We start from the raw sequence: 18,703 nt of genomic DNA on the forward strand, positions 1-18,703 counted from the left end.
TAGTTGCCATGCACATTTGCATTACGACTTGCGAAACCTGAATTCTGTTTTCAACAAAACGATTACGAGCCGAATCAAACTTTCGTTTCACATTCGATTCGTAGCAAATGCGAAAGGTCCCTAGTAACAGTTACCTTCTTGCTTTTGAGAAAATCCAACGCCCTGTTGACATTCTCCAGCTTGTGAATTCGTAGACGTCCGCGTGCTAATAACACATGGATATACATTACACACACACAAATGCACACACACAACACACACACACAACACACACACACACACACACAAACACACACACACACCTTGATAAGTTTACTTGGCCTATCATACAACCCATCCCATGATTCGCGGAGTCTCACATCATTACACACACACACACACACATCCTCCATAGCCAGCACAGGGCCAGGACGGCTTGGCCTTCACCCTTCACAACGCAGTACAGGGGTATCACACACGGTACAACCAGTACGACCATGGTCGCACCACTTCTCATCCAGGATGGACCGCCCAGAGCGCCTGTGGAGCGCTAAAACGTGCCCTGTTGACCGAGAAATCAGATTTTTTCCCCCGGGGGACACCTCCCCACACCCCCAGTCCTACCACTCCCCACTGCCCTCTGACGCCCCTGAACACGGCTGTCTCAGCGTACATGAATCCGCGCATGGAAGTACGGGTATGAGTACAGACGGCAAGGCTGTGAACGTGGGGAAACCCCTCACTCAAATTCAAAAAAATTCTCAAATACACTTGACGCAACCACTGATATCTGTCGGTGTCGAGACCTTTCTGAGCTGCACAGAACAACAAGAATCTGTGCATGTAGTCCTATGCATGCAGGATAACGGTACCTTGATGCAGACGAGCCGAAAAACTGCTTCTTTCCCGATTCAGCTGTTTCTTTGCTGAGTTCGTTCTTGATCAGTGCTACGTAGTGACAGCTGAGTAACAATTCGACGTGATTTTGGAGACGCCTGCACACCCTACCGGAGCAAACGCCGCTGCTTTGGCAGGTTTTTGAAGGTAGGATCATCCTTCGTCTCCACGCTGAGAAAAGCTCGTCGTGTTCTAATGGGCAGATCCATGTTCTTGGCCGCTTATTCAAAAGTACTTTCTGTTGTTTTTGAATTTTTTCAAATTTGTGTGCATAGGTTCTGGAGAGTGTTACGATGAGTTCTACTTTTGATCATGCATTTCATGTGGAGCATGTAAATTCCCTGTGTTATTTGGGTGGCTGCAAATTACCCACAAATCGCAAAGGCCACAAGTCATGGAGTGCTCCTACTTACACCGTCAAGGAACACTCCCTCGATATATTCCGTGCGTTCAACGTTAAAGTTGAAGAGGATCAAGAGGGAGTGCATCCCAATCAATTTTGCAAATCGTGTTTTGATTTTTTGCATTCGACCCTGAAGAAAGGCTCATGCAATGCAGGTGGCTGTGGGCAAAGTTTGCCAACTGTTCACGAATGGTCTGCACATACAGACAGCAAATGTACCACCTGCACTCGCATTGCTGCAAGCAGAAAAGTTGGACGGCAAAAGAAGGCAACGAAAACGATTCGCGGTGCACGCATGACACATGGTGACAGTGATGTCACCTGTACCCGGGCTGTGTCTACTTGCACCAATGCTGTTGACATTGACCAAGAGAAGGTCGCCTCTCTGGTCACTGAAAACTATGTTTCTTGTTTGCCTCTGTCGCCGGACCGCTTCACGTTTGTGCCGAGCGCACTCATTTGCCACATTTGCGGTCTTGTTGCAAATCGTGCTGTGCAATCTCCCTGCTGCAGTAAATTAGTTTGCGCTGAATGTATTGTGGGCTGGCTGGAAACCTCTTCGTCCTGCCACTCCTGTAAAAAGGTTGTTCTCTTGTCGTCATTCCAGTCTGTAAATCCTTTTGCTCGGATGACGTTGTCTGAACTTGTCCTGTCCTGTGACAATGCTGGTGAATCAGCGCTCGAGGGTTGTCCAGCCAGAGTCACATTAGCATCTTTGCAGAGCCATGTTGCCGAGTGTCCATTCGCCAAACACCCGCCACCCAAGCGCTACTTGACGCCTTCCTCCACCGTGGCAAGTGTGTTGGCTGCACCACATGACCTTTTGCAAGGTGATGTTGCTTCCAAGCTCCTTAACAGGCTAGTTGAAGCTCGAGCGGAGGATGGCCGACTTGAGCAGCGGACGCGTGGCAGCACATCACTGTGGCACAGGGTTCCTGTGGCAAGGGTGTCATCTTCAGATGCCTCATCGTCCACGCTGCGGCGAAGAGAGAGCCTACTCAATGGCATCCAGCAGGCAGCATGCGGAGTAGCTAAAGGCAAGGAAGCGCAGAGCGTTCACGCTCTGCAGTCCCTTCGCCGAAGCCAACGGGAAGACCTTCTCCGTGAGGCCGGTTTGCTACCGGAGGGGCTCCAGAAGGGCATCGGTCTGGCCATCAAGTCTGACCTCCAGCTACCCTGGAATGGGCTGCGCAAGCTTCGCCGATATTTGAGATTGTGTGGACTGTCGCTGGAGTCGGAAAGGGAGATGCGGATGCAGTTGTCCGAGGAGCTGCCGTTTCCCCTTGTCGCCAAGGAAGTTCCCCTTTTGGACAGTTCTGGCACTGTTATCATGAACCCTGTTGTCTGCTTTGACAATCTGGTGGAGCTGGTTCTTCACTTTGTCGAGCTGAATGAGGCAGCTGGCACACTTGTCTGGGAAGGTACCTGCCCAGAAGATGAGCTTTGGGTGAAGATAGGTGGAGACCATGGAGGGCATTCCTTCAAGCTTTGCTTCCAGCTTGTGAATGTCCTCCACCCCAACTCCCTTAGCAACACAGTTCCTTTCTTGGTTTTTGCTGCGAAGGACTCTCCGTCAAACCTAGCCACGGTGTTTCAACCGTATGCAGAGCAAGTCGACAGATTCCGCAGCTGTTCCTGGAAGGGAAAGAAAATCAAAGTTTGCCTCTTCGGGGACTACGATTTTATGATGAAATTGTATGGCTTGTCTGGAGCAAGTGGAGTCAGGCCTTGTCTGTTCTGTCTGGCAACAAAGAAAGACATGCAACCATCCCCTGACACCCTCTTCCCCGACAGAACGCTCGACATGCTGAAAGAGGACTTGGATCGTTTTGTGGAATCTGGCTCAAGGCTGCAGAATGCCAAACAGTTCAATAACATTATTCGCCCACAGATCCTGCCAATTGAACTGGATGATGTATGTGTCCCCATCCTGCACCTCGACCTGGGAATCTTTCCCTTGCTTTTTGAGGCTATGGTCCGAGATGCAGAGGAGATTGACCTGATGCTAGCCAGAGAAAACACAGACACATCTTCGAGCTCCACATTCAACGATGCAGCTAAGATGCAAAGAGAGTTGTGGGTACTCTTAGCAGAGAAGGCACAGCAAGAGCAGCAGCTTTACGTCGCACAGCCACAGCTACAATGGGCAGGGCTAAATGCAGCTCAGGCCATGCAAGCTAATCATGTAGCAGAAGCACAGCACACAGGACTAGCTGCTCAGCTACAACAGCACTGGGCAGCGCAGCAGCAGCAGCTCAACGACATGAATGTGCGAATATCTAGTTTGGAGGAACGTCTTATAAATGCAAAGGTTAAGAATGGCCCTTGTGCTTCATCATTCGAGCCAGTATTGGTGAAGCACAGGATAGATCGGCAGGCCTATCACTCGGGTGCTTTCGTTGGCAACCATATCAACAAAGCACTACAGCCATCAGTGACACAACAGATTGTGTCTGCTCCGTTGACAGTGGTTGCCTCTGTTGTAAATCCGGATGGTGCCTCCTTTGCTCCCACGCAGGCACAGCATCAACTACTGAAAGCTGCTGAAGAATGCTCCGCTCGGTATGCGTCTCTCTTTGGCAAGTACGCTAGTTGCAGAGCCATATTCGCATCGACTATCACTGCAGACGACGATATGATCAAGAGCTTGAAGGAGATCATATCCTTCATGGCGAACGTGCGGTCAGAGGTTGTTGTGCGGCACAAGTGTCCTGTCACTCCCAAGTTGCATCTGCTTGAGTGTCACCTCGTTCCTTGTGTTCAGAGATTCGGCATGGCACTTGGTGCTCTCGGAGAGCAAGGCGGTGAGTCAATCCACCACAAGTTTAACCTGCTTCGAGCAACACTGCAGAATACCAACAAGGATGTTGATCGTCTCCGGACTCTTGTGGCCCAGTACCTGACGACAGCGCTGCCAACCCACAACAAGCTGATCGTGCCAGCTGCCAAGCGCAAGAAATCAGCTAGCTAGCGGAGGAGGTAGGGGCGCTCTGGCGGGATTTTACGGTATTGACGCCATCATCGCCACTTGGCGAGAACGCAATCGTAACCCAATCGCATACCGTATTTCCCCGATTATAGGTCGCACCTTTTTACACAAAAAATCAAGGCTGAAAAAGGGGGTGCGACTTACAATCGAGCATGACTTACTACTGAAGTTAATATATCAAAACAATATTGCTCAAACCTGAGAATGGGGGAGCGACTTATAATCGAGTACGACCTATAATCGGGGAAATACGGTAATCATTCTGATTCTAAAATAAATAATTGTCTAAGGTGGAACTGGGGCGCTCTTTCAAGAGCGGGTGGCAGGTGGGACAGGCAAGTCACTTCTACAAAATCGAACCAATGAATAGAGCACTTCACAGACATACTTCTGGGGAACTTGCCTTCCAAAGCTCAAAAACAAAGCTGAAAATGAAGCGAGCTAGCTTCGAAAGAGCCTACAAGAAAAAGAACATTCTTCAAAAAACGCCACAAAACACGATCGCAAGTACGGTCGCAGCATGACGCGTACGCGGATCACCATCGAAACCTTTTTCGAAAAAAAGTGCGTAAAAAGACGCCATCTTTCCATATGCACAGCGCGAGTTACTGAACAACTGAGATCCCCCCCCCCCCCCCCCCCCCCGGGACACCCAGACCCGGTTCTACCACTCCCCACTGCCCTGCGACGCCCCTGAAGTACTCACCAACTGAGATCCCCCCCGGTCCTACCACTCCCCACTGCCCTGTGACGCCCATGAAGTACTCACCAACTGGACCCAGCTTCTCGCTGGAGATGATCTCCAGGAAGCGAATGAGAATACGGCCATCGCTCAGGTCAGAGAACAGGTCGTGCACGTGGACATTCGACTGGAAAAACAGAGAGACGCACACACAGAATGAAACATTAAATTTCAGCAATAGGGATGTGGCGCTTCACATTTAAAAAAAAAAGCGTATGAAGACCATGTATGCGGGCGCCCTTCCACAGAGTTACGTCGAGAGAGTTACGTACATGCATGAAAGCTTCAACGGATTCGGTACATTTCCGAAGAGAAATCTCACCAATGAATGAGCCAACAGGGCCTAGAGCCTGAAGGTGATGACGTCGAAAGTCAACAAACTAGTGTACGACTTCTACGTCAAAGTGGACCATAGCAAAGTACAAGGTATGGCGGGTAGCAGGCGCGTGCGCCGGTGCCCTTCAAGTGGGGGGTTCCGGGGGGGGGGGCTTCCCCGGGAATTTTTTCAAAAAATGAAGCAAAATCCTGCATTTTGAGCGAAAAAAAGGGGGGTTCTGGGCACCCAGGAACCCATACGGGGCGCGCGCCTGGGTAGGCGCCTCGTGGTCCATGCACGTATGGGTCCTTGACTGGGAGGGCCCAGTCAAGTCACTACTGACTTTTGATGATGATGATCGTCATCATCAACATGGCATTTTCTTTCTTTTATTAATTATTTTTTGAGGTTTTGAGTTTATATTTTAGTTCTCTTTCTTCTTTTGCGTTGCATTCACCTCTCTTGAATTCTTATTAATTTTACTTGTGTTCGTGTAACTTCTTGAGTTGCTTCATTGCATCGCTCTCTGCTCCGTGTATCACAATTGGATCCATTCTTTGCCCGTAAAAGTGGCTTTCCATGATCAACATAGAATTTGAAGGGGTGATACATGCATGCTAAATATTCTACCAGCAGTCTATCATCCCAGCTAGCTACTGCTAAATGTGTCATTCTAACACACATTCGTGCCCGTTGCTCTGCCACCTCCTTCACACCCTGTCGCTCTCAGCATGACATTTCAGCAGCCGAGAATGAAGATTTGATTTTTACAAATACCAAGCGCATAATTATAGCAAAACAAAAAAGGCTGACTGAATCGCTTCTCCTAATTTTTCGCACACGCAAGTATAACCTACATTCTTCAAGCAAGACATCCAGAATTCTCGTTCTCGGAGCATACATCACTACTACCAAACTGCCGAGTTCGCGGAAACTCTTACCTTCTTTCGTAAAGGTAAAGATAGCAAACCACGCACAGCTAGGTAAAGAAGTCCCCATTTCGAAAACGTTCTGCATGCCGACGATCATCAGCCAAGGCTTTCTCGGACAAATTCATTCCTCGTAAGACGCACATTATTTGAGAGATATCTCGTCAGGTTGCTTGGGCGTAAGTAAGACGTGAAGATGTGATTGCTTTTAGTAGAGCAAACATGAACCCCATCTCACTCGAGTCTTTGCAGACTTTCGGTTGTCTTCTGGAAAAGTTTGAAAGCAGCTGAATTCATGAAACTGCTTCCCGGCCTCGTGGTGTCTTGTGCACGTGCACGTGATCTATCCGCGAGGTCTGGCTTGGGTACGGCGCCGCCAAGACTCTTTCTTCAGCGGGCCATGCGCCAGGCCAGGGTCATCCTCTTCCGTGCTGGTCCTGCTGGACTCCCTCTTCGTCTTTGCGATCATCTGGCTTGTAATTGTCCCTCGTCAACGCTCGCTGTCACCTGGTCACACAGGTGTGCAGCATGCATGCATGGTGCTTCCCCTCATCTCACTAGATAATAATAATCTTTATTTCAGGATTACCCAAAGGGATCACTGGCCTCAGTTTCACTTGGTGAATGTGAGACTCATAGTCATGATAGTCATACCCGCCAAAGAAGACCGAATCACGAAGCCTCGGCTCGCGGCCAGAGCATGCCACTGAGTTTTTTCTTTAATTCTGCAGGAAGCCTGGAGCCATCCGACCACAGCTGCAATACAATGGCCAACCTGGAACAGCTCGGTCGGACATCCACTCTGAGTCTCACCACCCTTGCAGGCACAGTGGTGAAGTGAAGAGTTTCCAACTAACCGGTAAAGTAACCCCTCCACCTATAAATAATATAATTATTATACCCTAGTCTAGGGCCTTTAGCCTAGGGATTTCTACCAGGTCTGGTTTGTTTTTCACCTGAATGGATCCGCATCACTGCACTATCATCAAGAATAATGATTGCACTCTTGCTATCATTATATCAGATAAGTTCAGTGTGTAGAATGTACTGAAAGTCTGAATGTACAAACCAAACTGAAGTCAGAAAATTGGCCTTTGCAACTACCCAGTGCTGTAGGCAGCAAGCTGTTTGCAACAAGTACAATGTATGTTAGTATACAATGATGCAGCATGTCATGTTACTCATTATAATGTTACACATAACGTTGCCTGTATACTCCATGTTTTTGCTACTGACCACTGAGTCTGTCCATGCAATTTGCAGGCTGTGAGCTAAGTATGACTAAGAGTATGAGGTGGATATGTAGCCGGGTATACATGGTATGTAGCAGTACTGAGCAGTACATGTATGACCAACAGTCCAATTCCATCATGCATCTCAACAGCTGTCTCACCAGGACCGGCGGAAGCAGTTTGTGATTGGTCCTGCCAAGAGTATAATTATAACCCCCCAAGAGTGTGCAACTCTGCATATGGGGTCTCCGACGGCGAAAACTCACATCACGTGTCTCAGGCAAGTTTGTACTACGTACAAATGGAGGATAGCGTGCGCGCAATCCGATTATCTGCCATGATCATGCTGGAGATTTGCATACACGCAGTGAGTTTCTGCCAGAGAGTGCTTTTTTTATTACTCCGCTGCTCGCTAAACACTGGCTGGAAACCTACAACTGCGAAACTGCACCACGTGATGTGAGTTTTCGCCGTCGGCGTACCCCATAGAAAGGGTATCAGGAGTTGCACACTCTTGGGGGGGGGGGGGGTTATAATACTCTTGGTCCTGCCATAAGCTTGTCTTTCATGCATTGTGTATGATATGGCGGGTATACACATGACTTTCATACAGTTTGTGTATGATATGTAGGGTATACACATGGCCTCCTCAGCAGTAAACACACATTGATGGCTAAAAAGTTGGTCCGGCCATGGCCTGACCAACCGGACCGGTTCCGCCGGGCCTGCTCACTGTGTGGTGCAGTCTGAATGAATAGGCCATCATACCAGACCAGGGAGTTGCTTAGACCCGGTCTACAAGTAAGGAATCTCCGCCCTTTGCCTTTGGGACATTGAGTACGTCGTTGCGTGCAGAGAGGACAACTAATACACCCGGTCTATGAAACCCCCTGGACTAGGCTACGTGCCCTGGTGATGATCATCGGCCTGAAAGTGTGCCAGTCCTAGTACGCAGTGTGCCAGTAGCCTCGAGACAACGCGGCGTATTTTGTTTCCGAGTGATAGAATCAGCACTAATACATCATGCGTGTACGTCAACATGGCGAAATGGTACAGCCATGATGTACCCTAGCATTGGAGCAGCTGGAGGGTCCTGGGACTATTCACTCAGTCCTGGGAGGGTAGATAAACGTTTGCCTAGGCTAGATGCAACCATGGAAACCGGCGTCCCTGTAAAGAAGGTATGCGGCGTTCTGGATGATGCTCCTGGTCCGATTGGCTCAAGCTCGGCAAGGCTAGCCTAGTCTATGTGTGATCTACATGTACATGTATGTCAACGCTAACTACTTGCAATAGATCTACCCATTGGCCATGAGCTCAACAATGTCAGTGTCTGCTCCAGAGCCGGGTCAGCCGGGTCAGGGACCCGGTGGGGGGGGGGGGGGGGTACTTGGACCCGCTTGGAACCGGGTCACACTTGTGACCCGGTTGCCATGGTACTCAATCAGGAAGTCCTAAGACTCCCTGATGTATGATAGCCGCACTTGAATGTACCCGGCTCTGAACCGGTTGCAAGAGTTGTGCCGGGTACACGTGTACCCGTTTGGTTTGAAATCCTAGAGCACGTTGATTTGAAATCCTAGAGCAGACACTGAATGTCAGTATGTCAGTACCAAACAGTTCCTGATGTGAGGCACTCAGCAGTGGGACCCGTCACAGACTATGGCCGGCAGCCGCGAGTCAAGGCATCCCATACAGGATGTTTTAACCAGGAGGCACTCAATATTCATTTTCTTTGAGAACTTTGAAACTCCATTGTAGCCTTGTCATCTTTACCAACGTCTAACCCATACGTTAACACACACGTAGTCCTTGGCTACATCACCACGCAAACCTCTTTTCTCCAAATGTTTTCGCAGGAGGACATCATCAATGATCTACTCACCGCTTCGCAAAACCCATTCAAATTCCATGCAGCAACGAAGTACAATAATATTATTACTGGGATCATGGTGGTGAAGACAAGTGTCCGATGGCCGGAGTGGTGCGTGTATGTACACTTCCGAGTAGTGGCTGTGTGCTCTTGCATTTCGCTACAGTTTACAATGGTGATATCAACTACACAACGATACGTGTCTGTTGCAGTGACGGGCATTAGAACGGACCCGGCTCACTCATTCACGTGCATAGCATGCTGCAGTAGGAGCCGCAATCTACAGGCACACTTACCCCTTTCAGGAACGAGTTGATCCATTTCGTGAACGTCTTCTTCTGGATGTTCTCTCGCTCGCCGGTCAGCTTCTTACGCTGCTGTTCATAGCCTGCTTCCGCCATACTAGTCACCTCCTCTACACGCGCGCACACACACACCTACCGCCTCCTCGCGTCTAGAGTCTAGCCGAGCGCGCGGGCAAGGCGACACCACGCCTGCACTCAGCGCGGCGCTCCTGCAGAACGCCTCCGAATGACTCGTCTGTCCACTGGAACTCGACTAGCCTAACTAACTTACAACACATAGGGTACACTCAGTAAACACAACGTGTTGCTCTCCGGACCAGAGGCAACAACAAGCGTTCTGCTTCTTGTCTGTCCCTAAATGATCTGAATCAATACACCGCCCAAAATGTTTTTTTTCCGTATCTCCGTCTCCATTGGTCTCGGATCGGCGAAACCATTGTAAACACCACAGTCCACAGGTATGCTGACAGTACACATGTATGGCACTCTGTCTGTCTGTGGGTACTGGGTTGGGCTTGCAGACCATGGCATTGGACTCGGGTGAAGTCTGGATACTTGTCGCTACGATGTCCCGGAGAAGTCCATAACCAGGGTAGATCTAGAGTCCATGTACAGTACTACACTGTACTTCGAAGTAGCGATATCCCCCCTTTTGGCGACAAGAGGACCTGCGATACCGGTTTCAATGTCCAGATGCTGGTGGCGATACTGTAGTTAGGCATTAGAGTTGTGATGCTCCGATGTTCATACACTTTGAAATCATGCAGATGCACTGAATAACCCTTGAACTGCCACAGGACGGATACATCCGCATGGATCTATTCTATACAAGGTTTGAGCTGACACGCTATTATGATCCCATGCATCACTCTGCCAGTTCAGGCACCTTCCTCTTACATGGGACTGTAACCATGGTAACCATTGTCTGTGTTCTGTAGAATTCCAGCAGATTCTACACTTTGTAAATAATCGACGCGGAGACAACAATTTTATAATAGCTATAAAGAGAACAAATTCCGCTGTCATCGCCACACTACAACAAAGTCATGAAGGTTTACCAAAATCGATTTTCTTGTCACAATCATCAGTGGAAAGCCGTGACTGAAGAATAACCATGCCAAATCAATAATTTATATACATTCAATAATGTGTTACGAGAACAAAACAAAGTGCTAAAAATAGAATGAGGGAAGGTGAGACAATAGAAGTAAAGTTAAAGCTAAGTGCAACAGGGGTGAGGAACTAATTGCAACGCTAGAACTGTGTAGTGAGACAAACAATCATGCTGTGCACCTACGAAAACAATCTTAACGCAACTACATGTTTCTTCTGCTTACAATAATAATAATAATAATAGCACATTTCGCGTAGTAGAGCACTAAATAAAGAAATTCAGTGTTTTTTCCGCTTCTGTCTTGTGAGCATCATCAGCTAGGTGTAGTAGCTGCTGATACCGATTTCTCGCCGGGTGTCGAGCTGCACAGTTTCCTCCAGTCTGTCTTGTCTGCTGCTTGCTGTCGGCACCTGGAAAGGTCTTCCATGGTCTTCATTGGCACACCCAGCTTATTCAGCTGAGCAACCAGACTTGTGGCCAGTGTCAACCTTGGCCGTCCACGAGGTGCTTTGTTGCCCTTGTCAAAATAGCCGCTCATGGCTACTTGCGGTGGCGTGTCCGTGTCCATCCGTAGCACATGACCGGTCATTCGTAGTCGCCTACATGCAACTGTGTCTGATATAGGGTTGCTCTTGGTTCTGCGGTATAGGTCGTCGTTTGAAATTGTGTCTGGGTATCGTATTCCAAGGAGTGATCGCATTTGACGCCGGTGGAATGCGTCTGCCTTGGCCATTGCTGTTGACGATAATCCCCAGGTCTCGCAATTGTACAGGAATGTCGGCAGTACGATAGCGTTGTACAGGCGTAAGCGTGTCTTCTCCGCTACTTTATCTCTACGCAGCCATAGGGCGTACAGCTGGCCAAACACGCGAGAGGCAAGTTCCATCCTGCGCCGAACATCCTCTTCCTCCCCCATCAAGGAGCCAAGCTGCCTAGATGTCCGCCAGCTCTCGGAATCAGGTGACACACGGATCCACTCTGTTTTATCTGGATTTACTTTTAATGACCAATCGTGCAGTGTGTCTGCTATTACAGGCAGAGCATTCTCAAGCCACAGCCTGCAGGTTGAATAATAGGAGATGTCATCTGCATAACCCGTCTCTGGTGGTAGACTTGCGTCGCCAGCAGGGCGGGGCGCGAGACGAGTTCTGCATTCCTGTAGTGCAGCCTCCAGATAGCAGATGAAGAGAACTGGGCTGAGACTGTCGCCTTGTGGTGTTCCAATAGTGCTCTGCTTACAAAGATCAGGCTTATGCAAACGAATACAAACAGCCTCAAGTACTTTCAACTGACTAGCGTACCGTGCACGACAAAGAACAGAAAAACTAAAATCATCATACACCTGCAGACACTTAGGGTGAGACAACAGATGAAGAAAAACGGCAGACTTCTTACGATCTAAATCACCATCCGATTCCTCGTCTCCACCAACCGCAACCTCGTCCCCCGTCTCATCTTCCAACTCGTCATCAGTGTCGTCCTCCGTGTCATTCTCCTCATCACCACTGATCGGTCCCAGGCTCGCTTCACGTTGCTGAACCTCTGTTCGTTGACTCCTCCTTTGATCTTGATGGTAATTTGTTACCATTGTTGTTGTTGTCATTGTTGTTGTTCCTGTTGTTGCTAAATCTTCTGTTCCCAGTGTCTTCGCCGGTGCTTGACATCCAGTACTGTAATAATTCATTGAATAATTAGCCGTTGATCGTCTAGGTCTTTGAATGTTGATCGTGTTGTTTTCTCTGTTGAATTCCGTTTCCTTCAGCCTTCTTTCTTCTTGTTCATGTTCAGTGCTTACCTCATCCATATTTGCCCGTGCCAGCGACACCACAGACTCAGCCCCAGCACTGCCGATGGCAGATGCAGGTGGCGGTTCTGGGGGAGGCAACGGCAACGATGGCGATGGGGACATCACCATGATCACCTCGCCGCAGCGTCCACTTTGGTCTTGAGCTGGATGTTGTTGTGGTGTACTTTCTTGTGTTGTTATGGTGCATTGTGTTATAACGTTAGTGACAATGTGCACATTATCCATCTCCACGGTTCTCGATACGGGTAATGGAGGCACTATTGCCTTCGATGGCAATTGTGCTAACGATGGCTCTGATCGAGGGTTCTTAGGTGGCCTGCCGCGTTTGGGTCGCAGTGCCCGTGCCGAGCCAGTCAGCATGTGCAGTGGGACGTGCTGCTTGATACGTGCGTTCAGATGTTGAAGAGTCCTACCAACGTACCGACTACCGCATTGTCGGCACTCAAATTGGTATACCAATTTAGATGCGAGTTGGGTTGGTAGGACATCCTTCCTCACCGTGAACGCACGTACAGTTGTGAAAACGGGTACAAAATGTACCGCGTAGTAGATCTACGTTTGTTGTACAATTTTGCGGACCACGCGACTCATGGATAATAGAGAGGTTAAGTTACACGTTTTTTGCCCTTTTTCAAAACGCGGTGCAAATCTCACGTTACGTGTAATTTTTAGAGGTTAAGTTACACGTGCGACGTGACTTGAAATTTTGCCTGGCAGGATTCGGGTTTAGTTCGCACAAATATCAAATCTTCCAACAAACTTGATAAATCTCGATAAAATTCCGGAAACTCACACAAATTCGGTCGGGATAACCAAGCGAAACTTCCAAAAACTCACGTCATGAACTTACGTGCGGGACAGTCAACTCACGTAAAACACGTCAAATTTTACGTGAGTTTTTTCACTTTTTGACGTAAAAGTTCACGGACGTAAGACTTTTACGTGAAACTTAACCTCTCTAATGAGAGGTTACCCGACAAGGGAGAGAAAGATACGTGGGACATTTGTCCGGGCCAAAACGTATTTCCTTTCTATGCAGCCTTTCGGTCATGAGCTCCTTCAAGAGATCGTCGGGATACCCGTTCTTTAGAAAAACTGACTTTAGGAAGTCCAGTTCCTCAGCCAGTTTGGAAGAACTGAACACTGAACATGAACAAGAACTGAACACTGAACACTGAACATGAACACTGAACATGAACAAGAAGAAAGAAGGCTGAAGGAAACGGAATTCAACAGAGAAAACAACACGATCAACATTCAAAGACCTAGACGATCAACGGCTAATTATTCAATGAATTATTACAGTACTGGATGTCAAGCACCGGCGAAGACACTGGGAACAGAAGATTTAGCAACAACAGGAACAACAACAATGACAACAACAACAATGGTAACAAATTACCATCAAGATCAAAGGAGGAGTCAACGAACAGAGGTTCAGCAACGTGAAGCGAGCCTGGGACCGATCAGTGGTGATGAGGAGAATGACACGGAGGACGACACTGATGACGAGTTGGAAGATGAGACGGGGGACGAGGTTGCGGTTGGTGGAGACGAGGAATCGGATGGTGATTTAGATCGTAAGAAGTCTGCCGTTTTTCTTCATCTGTTGTCTCACCCTAAGTGTCTGCAGGTGTATGATGATTTTAGTTTTTCTGTTCTTTGTCGTGCACGGTACGCTAGTCAGTTGAAAGTACTTGAGGCTGTTTGTATTCGTTTGCATAAGCCTGATCTTTGTAAGCAGAAGAAACATGTAGTTGCGTTAAGATTGTTTTCGTAGGTGCACAGCATGATTGTTTGTCTCACTACACAGTTCTAGCGTTGCAATTAGTTCCTCACCCCTGTTGCACTTAGCTTTAACTTTACTTCTATTGTCTCACCTTCCCTCATTCTATTTTTAGCACTTTGTTTTGTTCTCGTAACACATTATTGAATGTATATAAATTATTGATTTGGCATGGTTATTCTTCAGTCACGGCTTTCCACTGATGATTGTGACAAGAAAATCGATTTTGGTAAACCTTCATGACTTTGTTGTAGTGTGGCGATGACAGCGGAATTTGTTCTCTTTATAGCTATTCTACACTTTGTGCAATATTCATCGGTTCAAGTAGCGACATAGGCGGTAGACCATGTTGATTACTCCTACGGTAATTAGCAAACGTTGAATATTGCACAAATGTACCTGGAATTCTACAGAGCTCGGACAAGAGTGAAGTTTCTTTGAGTCAGCTGCAGTATTCATGCAAGGGTGAGCTGTCACAGCGTGTCAGTGATTTCCAAAGGGCAATGGCAGAGGGATGAAGGAGGGGCTATGTGGGGCGAAGAAGCCGGAAGAGGAGTCCGAGATGAGACGGTTGAAACTGGCAGTGTGCTGTCGCCCAGTTCTGGGGGGGGGGGGGGGGGGGCGTCAAGCTCGAACACTCCATGAAGGGTCCGAGTACAAAGTCTTTAGAGCAGTCCTTTGGCTTTTTTTGGCTTTGGCTTTGATGTGTGGGGGGGGGGGGCACAGTAGAAATAGCTGCTTTTCCTGTGCGCCATTATCCTCCTTGAATCATTCGTCGTGTTCCTTACCCCTTCGTTGGTAGAGTCCATTGTCTACATCTATACGTAACTCGGTCCTTCTTTTCTATTCTTGTTTAGGTGTTGGCGGATAATGCTCGGTAATATGGGATATAATGCTCTCAGTAATGCTCCACAAAAGGCCATATAATGCTCCAAATAATGCTGATAATGCTCCGCCGGATGGAATATCCTTGCGGATATTCGGAATAACCTTGCGGTATTGGGCTAAGAAAAACGCTATAATATTGCACCCATGCTATGCAACATAGAACACACAACCACTTTTATGTTTATGTATCTATGTCATTCGGATCTTCCCAAGTTGTACAATGTACTGTTGAGATACCGAATTCAAATAAATCAATACCAATCTGGATCCGCCGCAGAGACTCGGCTGAACTAACGGCCTCAGTAAGACCGGTGCCAGCTAGAGCCTTCCCAAGTCGTTTCTGATACGCCAAGAAGGACTCCTTGACCAGCTTCTGCCTCTGAGTTTCCCTCTCCAAACGGGACTTTCCTTGTTTGTGTCTCGCGGTAGCAATATGGGACATGATTATACTCTTCTTCCCTGACAATGTTGTATGGCATGCCAGGCACACTAACTTGCCACAGTCGCTTTTGAGCGGCTCATCTGGGAACTCCCGCACCCGTGTTTCGGCACTGATGGCCACTTCAGTGCTCTGTCCATGAGCTACTCGCGTCCTTTGGATACATTTTCAGACTTGATAATAGCTGTTTTCTGAAAAGACCGCTTCCTCGCTATCGCGGCAGGATCTGCATTTTCCAACTTGACGACGTCACTATCATCAGAGACAGAGGACTCCGCCAAAAGCTCATCTGGAGAAAGCCCAGCTTCCTCCTAATCCCAAGAACGGCATTGCGGCGAGTCAGCCATCAGCGTTGGCTGCTAGTTAGCTGGTCTTACACAATGGTCAATGTCCGGTGAAAGTCCAGCGTTACTCTTCGACAAAGACATGGACTCTTGCTTCGATGAAGAATGTTTTTTGTAACATTGTGGACGGTAACCGGGTAAGGTCTGGAATGACTTATGTTATGTGTGCGTGTGTGCACCTCCACCGTTCCATGCTTGCTCACATTTGTTTCGTTGGTTCGGCGTTGTTACCATGGTTACCTGGATCTTCAAAAGTAATAGTTAGTTGCTGGCCGAAGATACATGTAGACTTCCGGGACCGGAAGTTTCTGTGAGAGTTTCCACACTGACTGTGCTGGACCACAGCTAGCTAGCTAGCACTACTGCATGCAGTATACTACTGGGCCTGGCACTGCGTGCCACGATCTGTTTGGTACCATGCATGATGTGTACGGACGGTGGTAGTACTAGTACGAGTAGTAGTAGAATTTTTATTTTGATAGGGAAGGCCCTACAGACGTTGCCGTCTTGTTACAGGGAAGGCCCTACAGACGTTGCCGTCTTGTTACAGAGAACCCTAAGTGCTCTTTACAGAGCGAAACGAAAACGGATAGATGCTCAACCTGACGACACGAGACAGGCAGAGCATTCCACCTATCAGCGCCAAGGAAAGAAATAGAGAACATGCCATATCATTATTCTAGTGGTAGCAGCGGGCAAAGAAAGTGAAGAGAATGATTGCCCTCTAGTGCGCCTCTCGGTGCAAGTAGCAGCCGACTGAAAAGATGCATTGGCCGGAACCCGGGCCCCCCGCGTGGCAGGCGAGGATTCTACCACTGAACCACCAATGCGGTCACGGTGGTCTATTGCTTGTTGTAGTACAGGTGAAATCCTGATAATTCGAACCTCAAAATGCCAGGAAAAAACTTCTAATTATCCGGACATTCTAATTATCCAAACATGAACCCACAACTCAATATGTACGCGGTCCTGGAAATACATCGCGTATAGTAATAAATGTTGCCAATCAAAGACCAACGATAGCCGATACGAATATGTACATGAGGATGCGTGTAGATCTACTACCGGTATGCAGTCATGTAGAACGTCGCCATTTTTGGCCTCGTAATGCTTTTTATCACTCCCTTAGTATTGACTCCCATTGATTTTCGCTATACCTAAGCAGTCAAATATTCCTGCATATTTCACTCCTTAGGGCTATATTACCTGCTTATATTTGACTGCTTAGGCCTTTGCGCAGTTGAACTGTGCCTAGTGCAGCATTGTCACTGCATGAGTAGGTACTTGTGTAGGTGGTGCACTGGTGGTGCAACGGTTGTGCAATCATAAAACCGGGATTCATGAGGTTATCGTTCTGGAATTTGAAATACGGACTGTTTGTCGTGATAAATCTAATATTGACTTCGTACTTGGTCAGTATAATAATTATTATTATTATTATTATTATGAAATGACCCAAAGGCAATGTGCCTATCGAGGGGTTCATTTGATTGAAAGAACAGTAGATGTAGATGTATGTACAAAGAGAAGTAGGGATTGATGAGGAGAGAAATGGGGTATAGGAAATAAAAACCTCGTAAAAGACCTCGGCTTCGCCTCGGTCTTTTACTCGGCTTTTATTTCCTATATTGACTGGTGGTGGTGTATAAGTAGTAGTCTGTGGGCCAAGTGACAAAAATGTGAATTCTCGTTCCGAGTAAGAGGGCACCGCAATTTTTTTGGCCCAGTCGATAGATGGACTGGCATACATTGAAAACCCGTTTGTTGTCATTCCTGAATTTGTCCAAGGGTTGCACGGCGAGTGAAATACAAATCAGCACCGGTTGCCATGGTAACCAGAACCTAAAATTGGATTTTCTGGCTAATTACAATGTTTTTGGTATTGTTATTTTTCCATAGGGTCATATATCCAGAGTGCCTCCTTCCCAGATTCAACTGGAAAGAGAAAAATAGGATATAACATGAAAAATAAAGAAAAACAAAATGCCCAATACGTCCATATTGTTCATGTACACAGACGTGTGCAAGAAGACCGCGTGTGTCGAACACAACACTGTAACTACTTCGAAACATCATTCGAGTCATTGTATACCATTTTATCAGATCATAATAGGACTGGCTGTGGCATGCACGTACTGTACATTGCAGAATACTATGTCTGATCTAAGAATATCTCAGACCGTTCAATACAAAAATGGTGTACATTATGCAGATATGAGGCAGAACACACAGCCGCATGTATGCATTGCATAGTTATTATATGGGTTGCAGAATAATCTGAATGTCCAGAGAAAGGATCACAACACTGTGACCATCGGCACAGGTCACTGACAGACCAGACCTGAAGGACCGCGTGACCCCGGAAGACTACGTTTGTTGCAGCTGTGTACGAGGGAGACTTCGTCATCATAACACTGACTTATACTGCAGGATTAGCCATACGGAATATGTTTCATGTTGCCGAAAAAGGTCGACCTGTAGAGAATAATCAGGTCACAGAAAATACACAATTCCAATTCCAATGATCACCCAACGTGTGGACAGAACTAGTTCGTCCTTTGTGGACTCATCAGCGCAGCACAGAGGAAATGAGGCCGAAGCCGATGGCAATGAAAAATAATCGCAATGATCATTCCCGTGCATTTTTATATCTCCCACAT

At 47.6% G+C, this 18,703-nt stretch overlaps 1 protein-coding gene across 1 annotated transcript in view; it reads right to left on the minus strand.

Annotated features, from left to right (window-relative positions):
* Positions 1-10,032, minus strand: part of LOC135821038 (spectrin beta chain-like) — a 181,080-nt gene extending 171,048 nt beyond the window's left edge. Inside the window, exons 1-3 of the mRNA XM_065334099.1 lie at positions 9,657-10,032; positions 5,038-5,137; positions 135-205 (exon numbers count right to left, since the gene is read on the minus strand). Coding sequence (XP_065190171.1) covers positions 135-205; positions 5,038-5,137; positions 9,657-9,761 — 276 coding nt within the window. The 5' untranslated portion in view covers positions 9,762-10,032. The remainder of the gene's footprint in view (positions 1-134; positions 206-5,037; positions 5,138-9,656) is intronic.
* Between the last annotated feature and the right edge of the window lie 8,671 nt (positions 10,033-18,703).

The sequence above is a fragment of the Sycon ciliatum genome, chromosome 7 (assembly GCF_964019385.1).
Source record: "Sycon ciliatum chromosome 7, ocSycCili1.1, whole genome shotgun sequence".
Classification (NCBI taxonomy): Eukaryota; Metazoa; Porifera; class Calcarea; order Leucosolenida; family Sycettidae; genus Sycon; species Sycon ciliatum.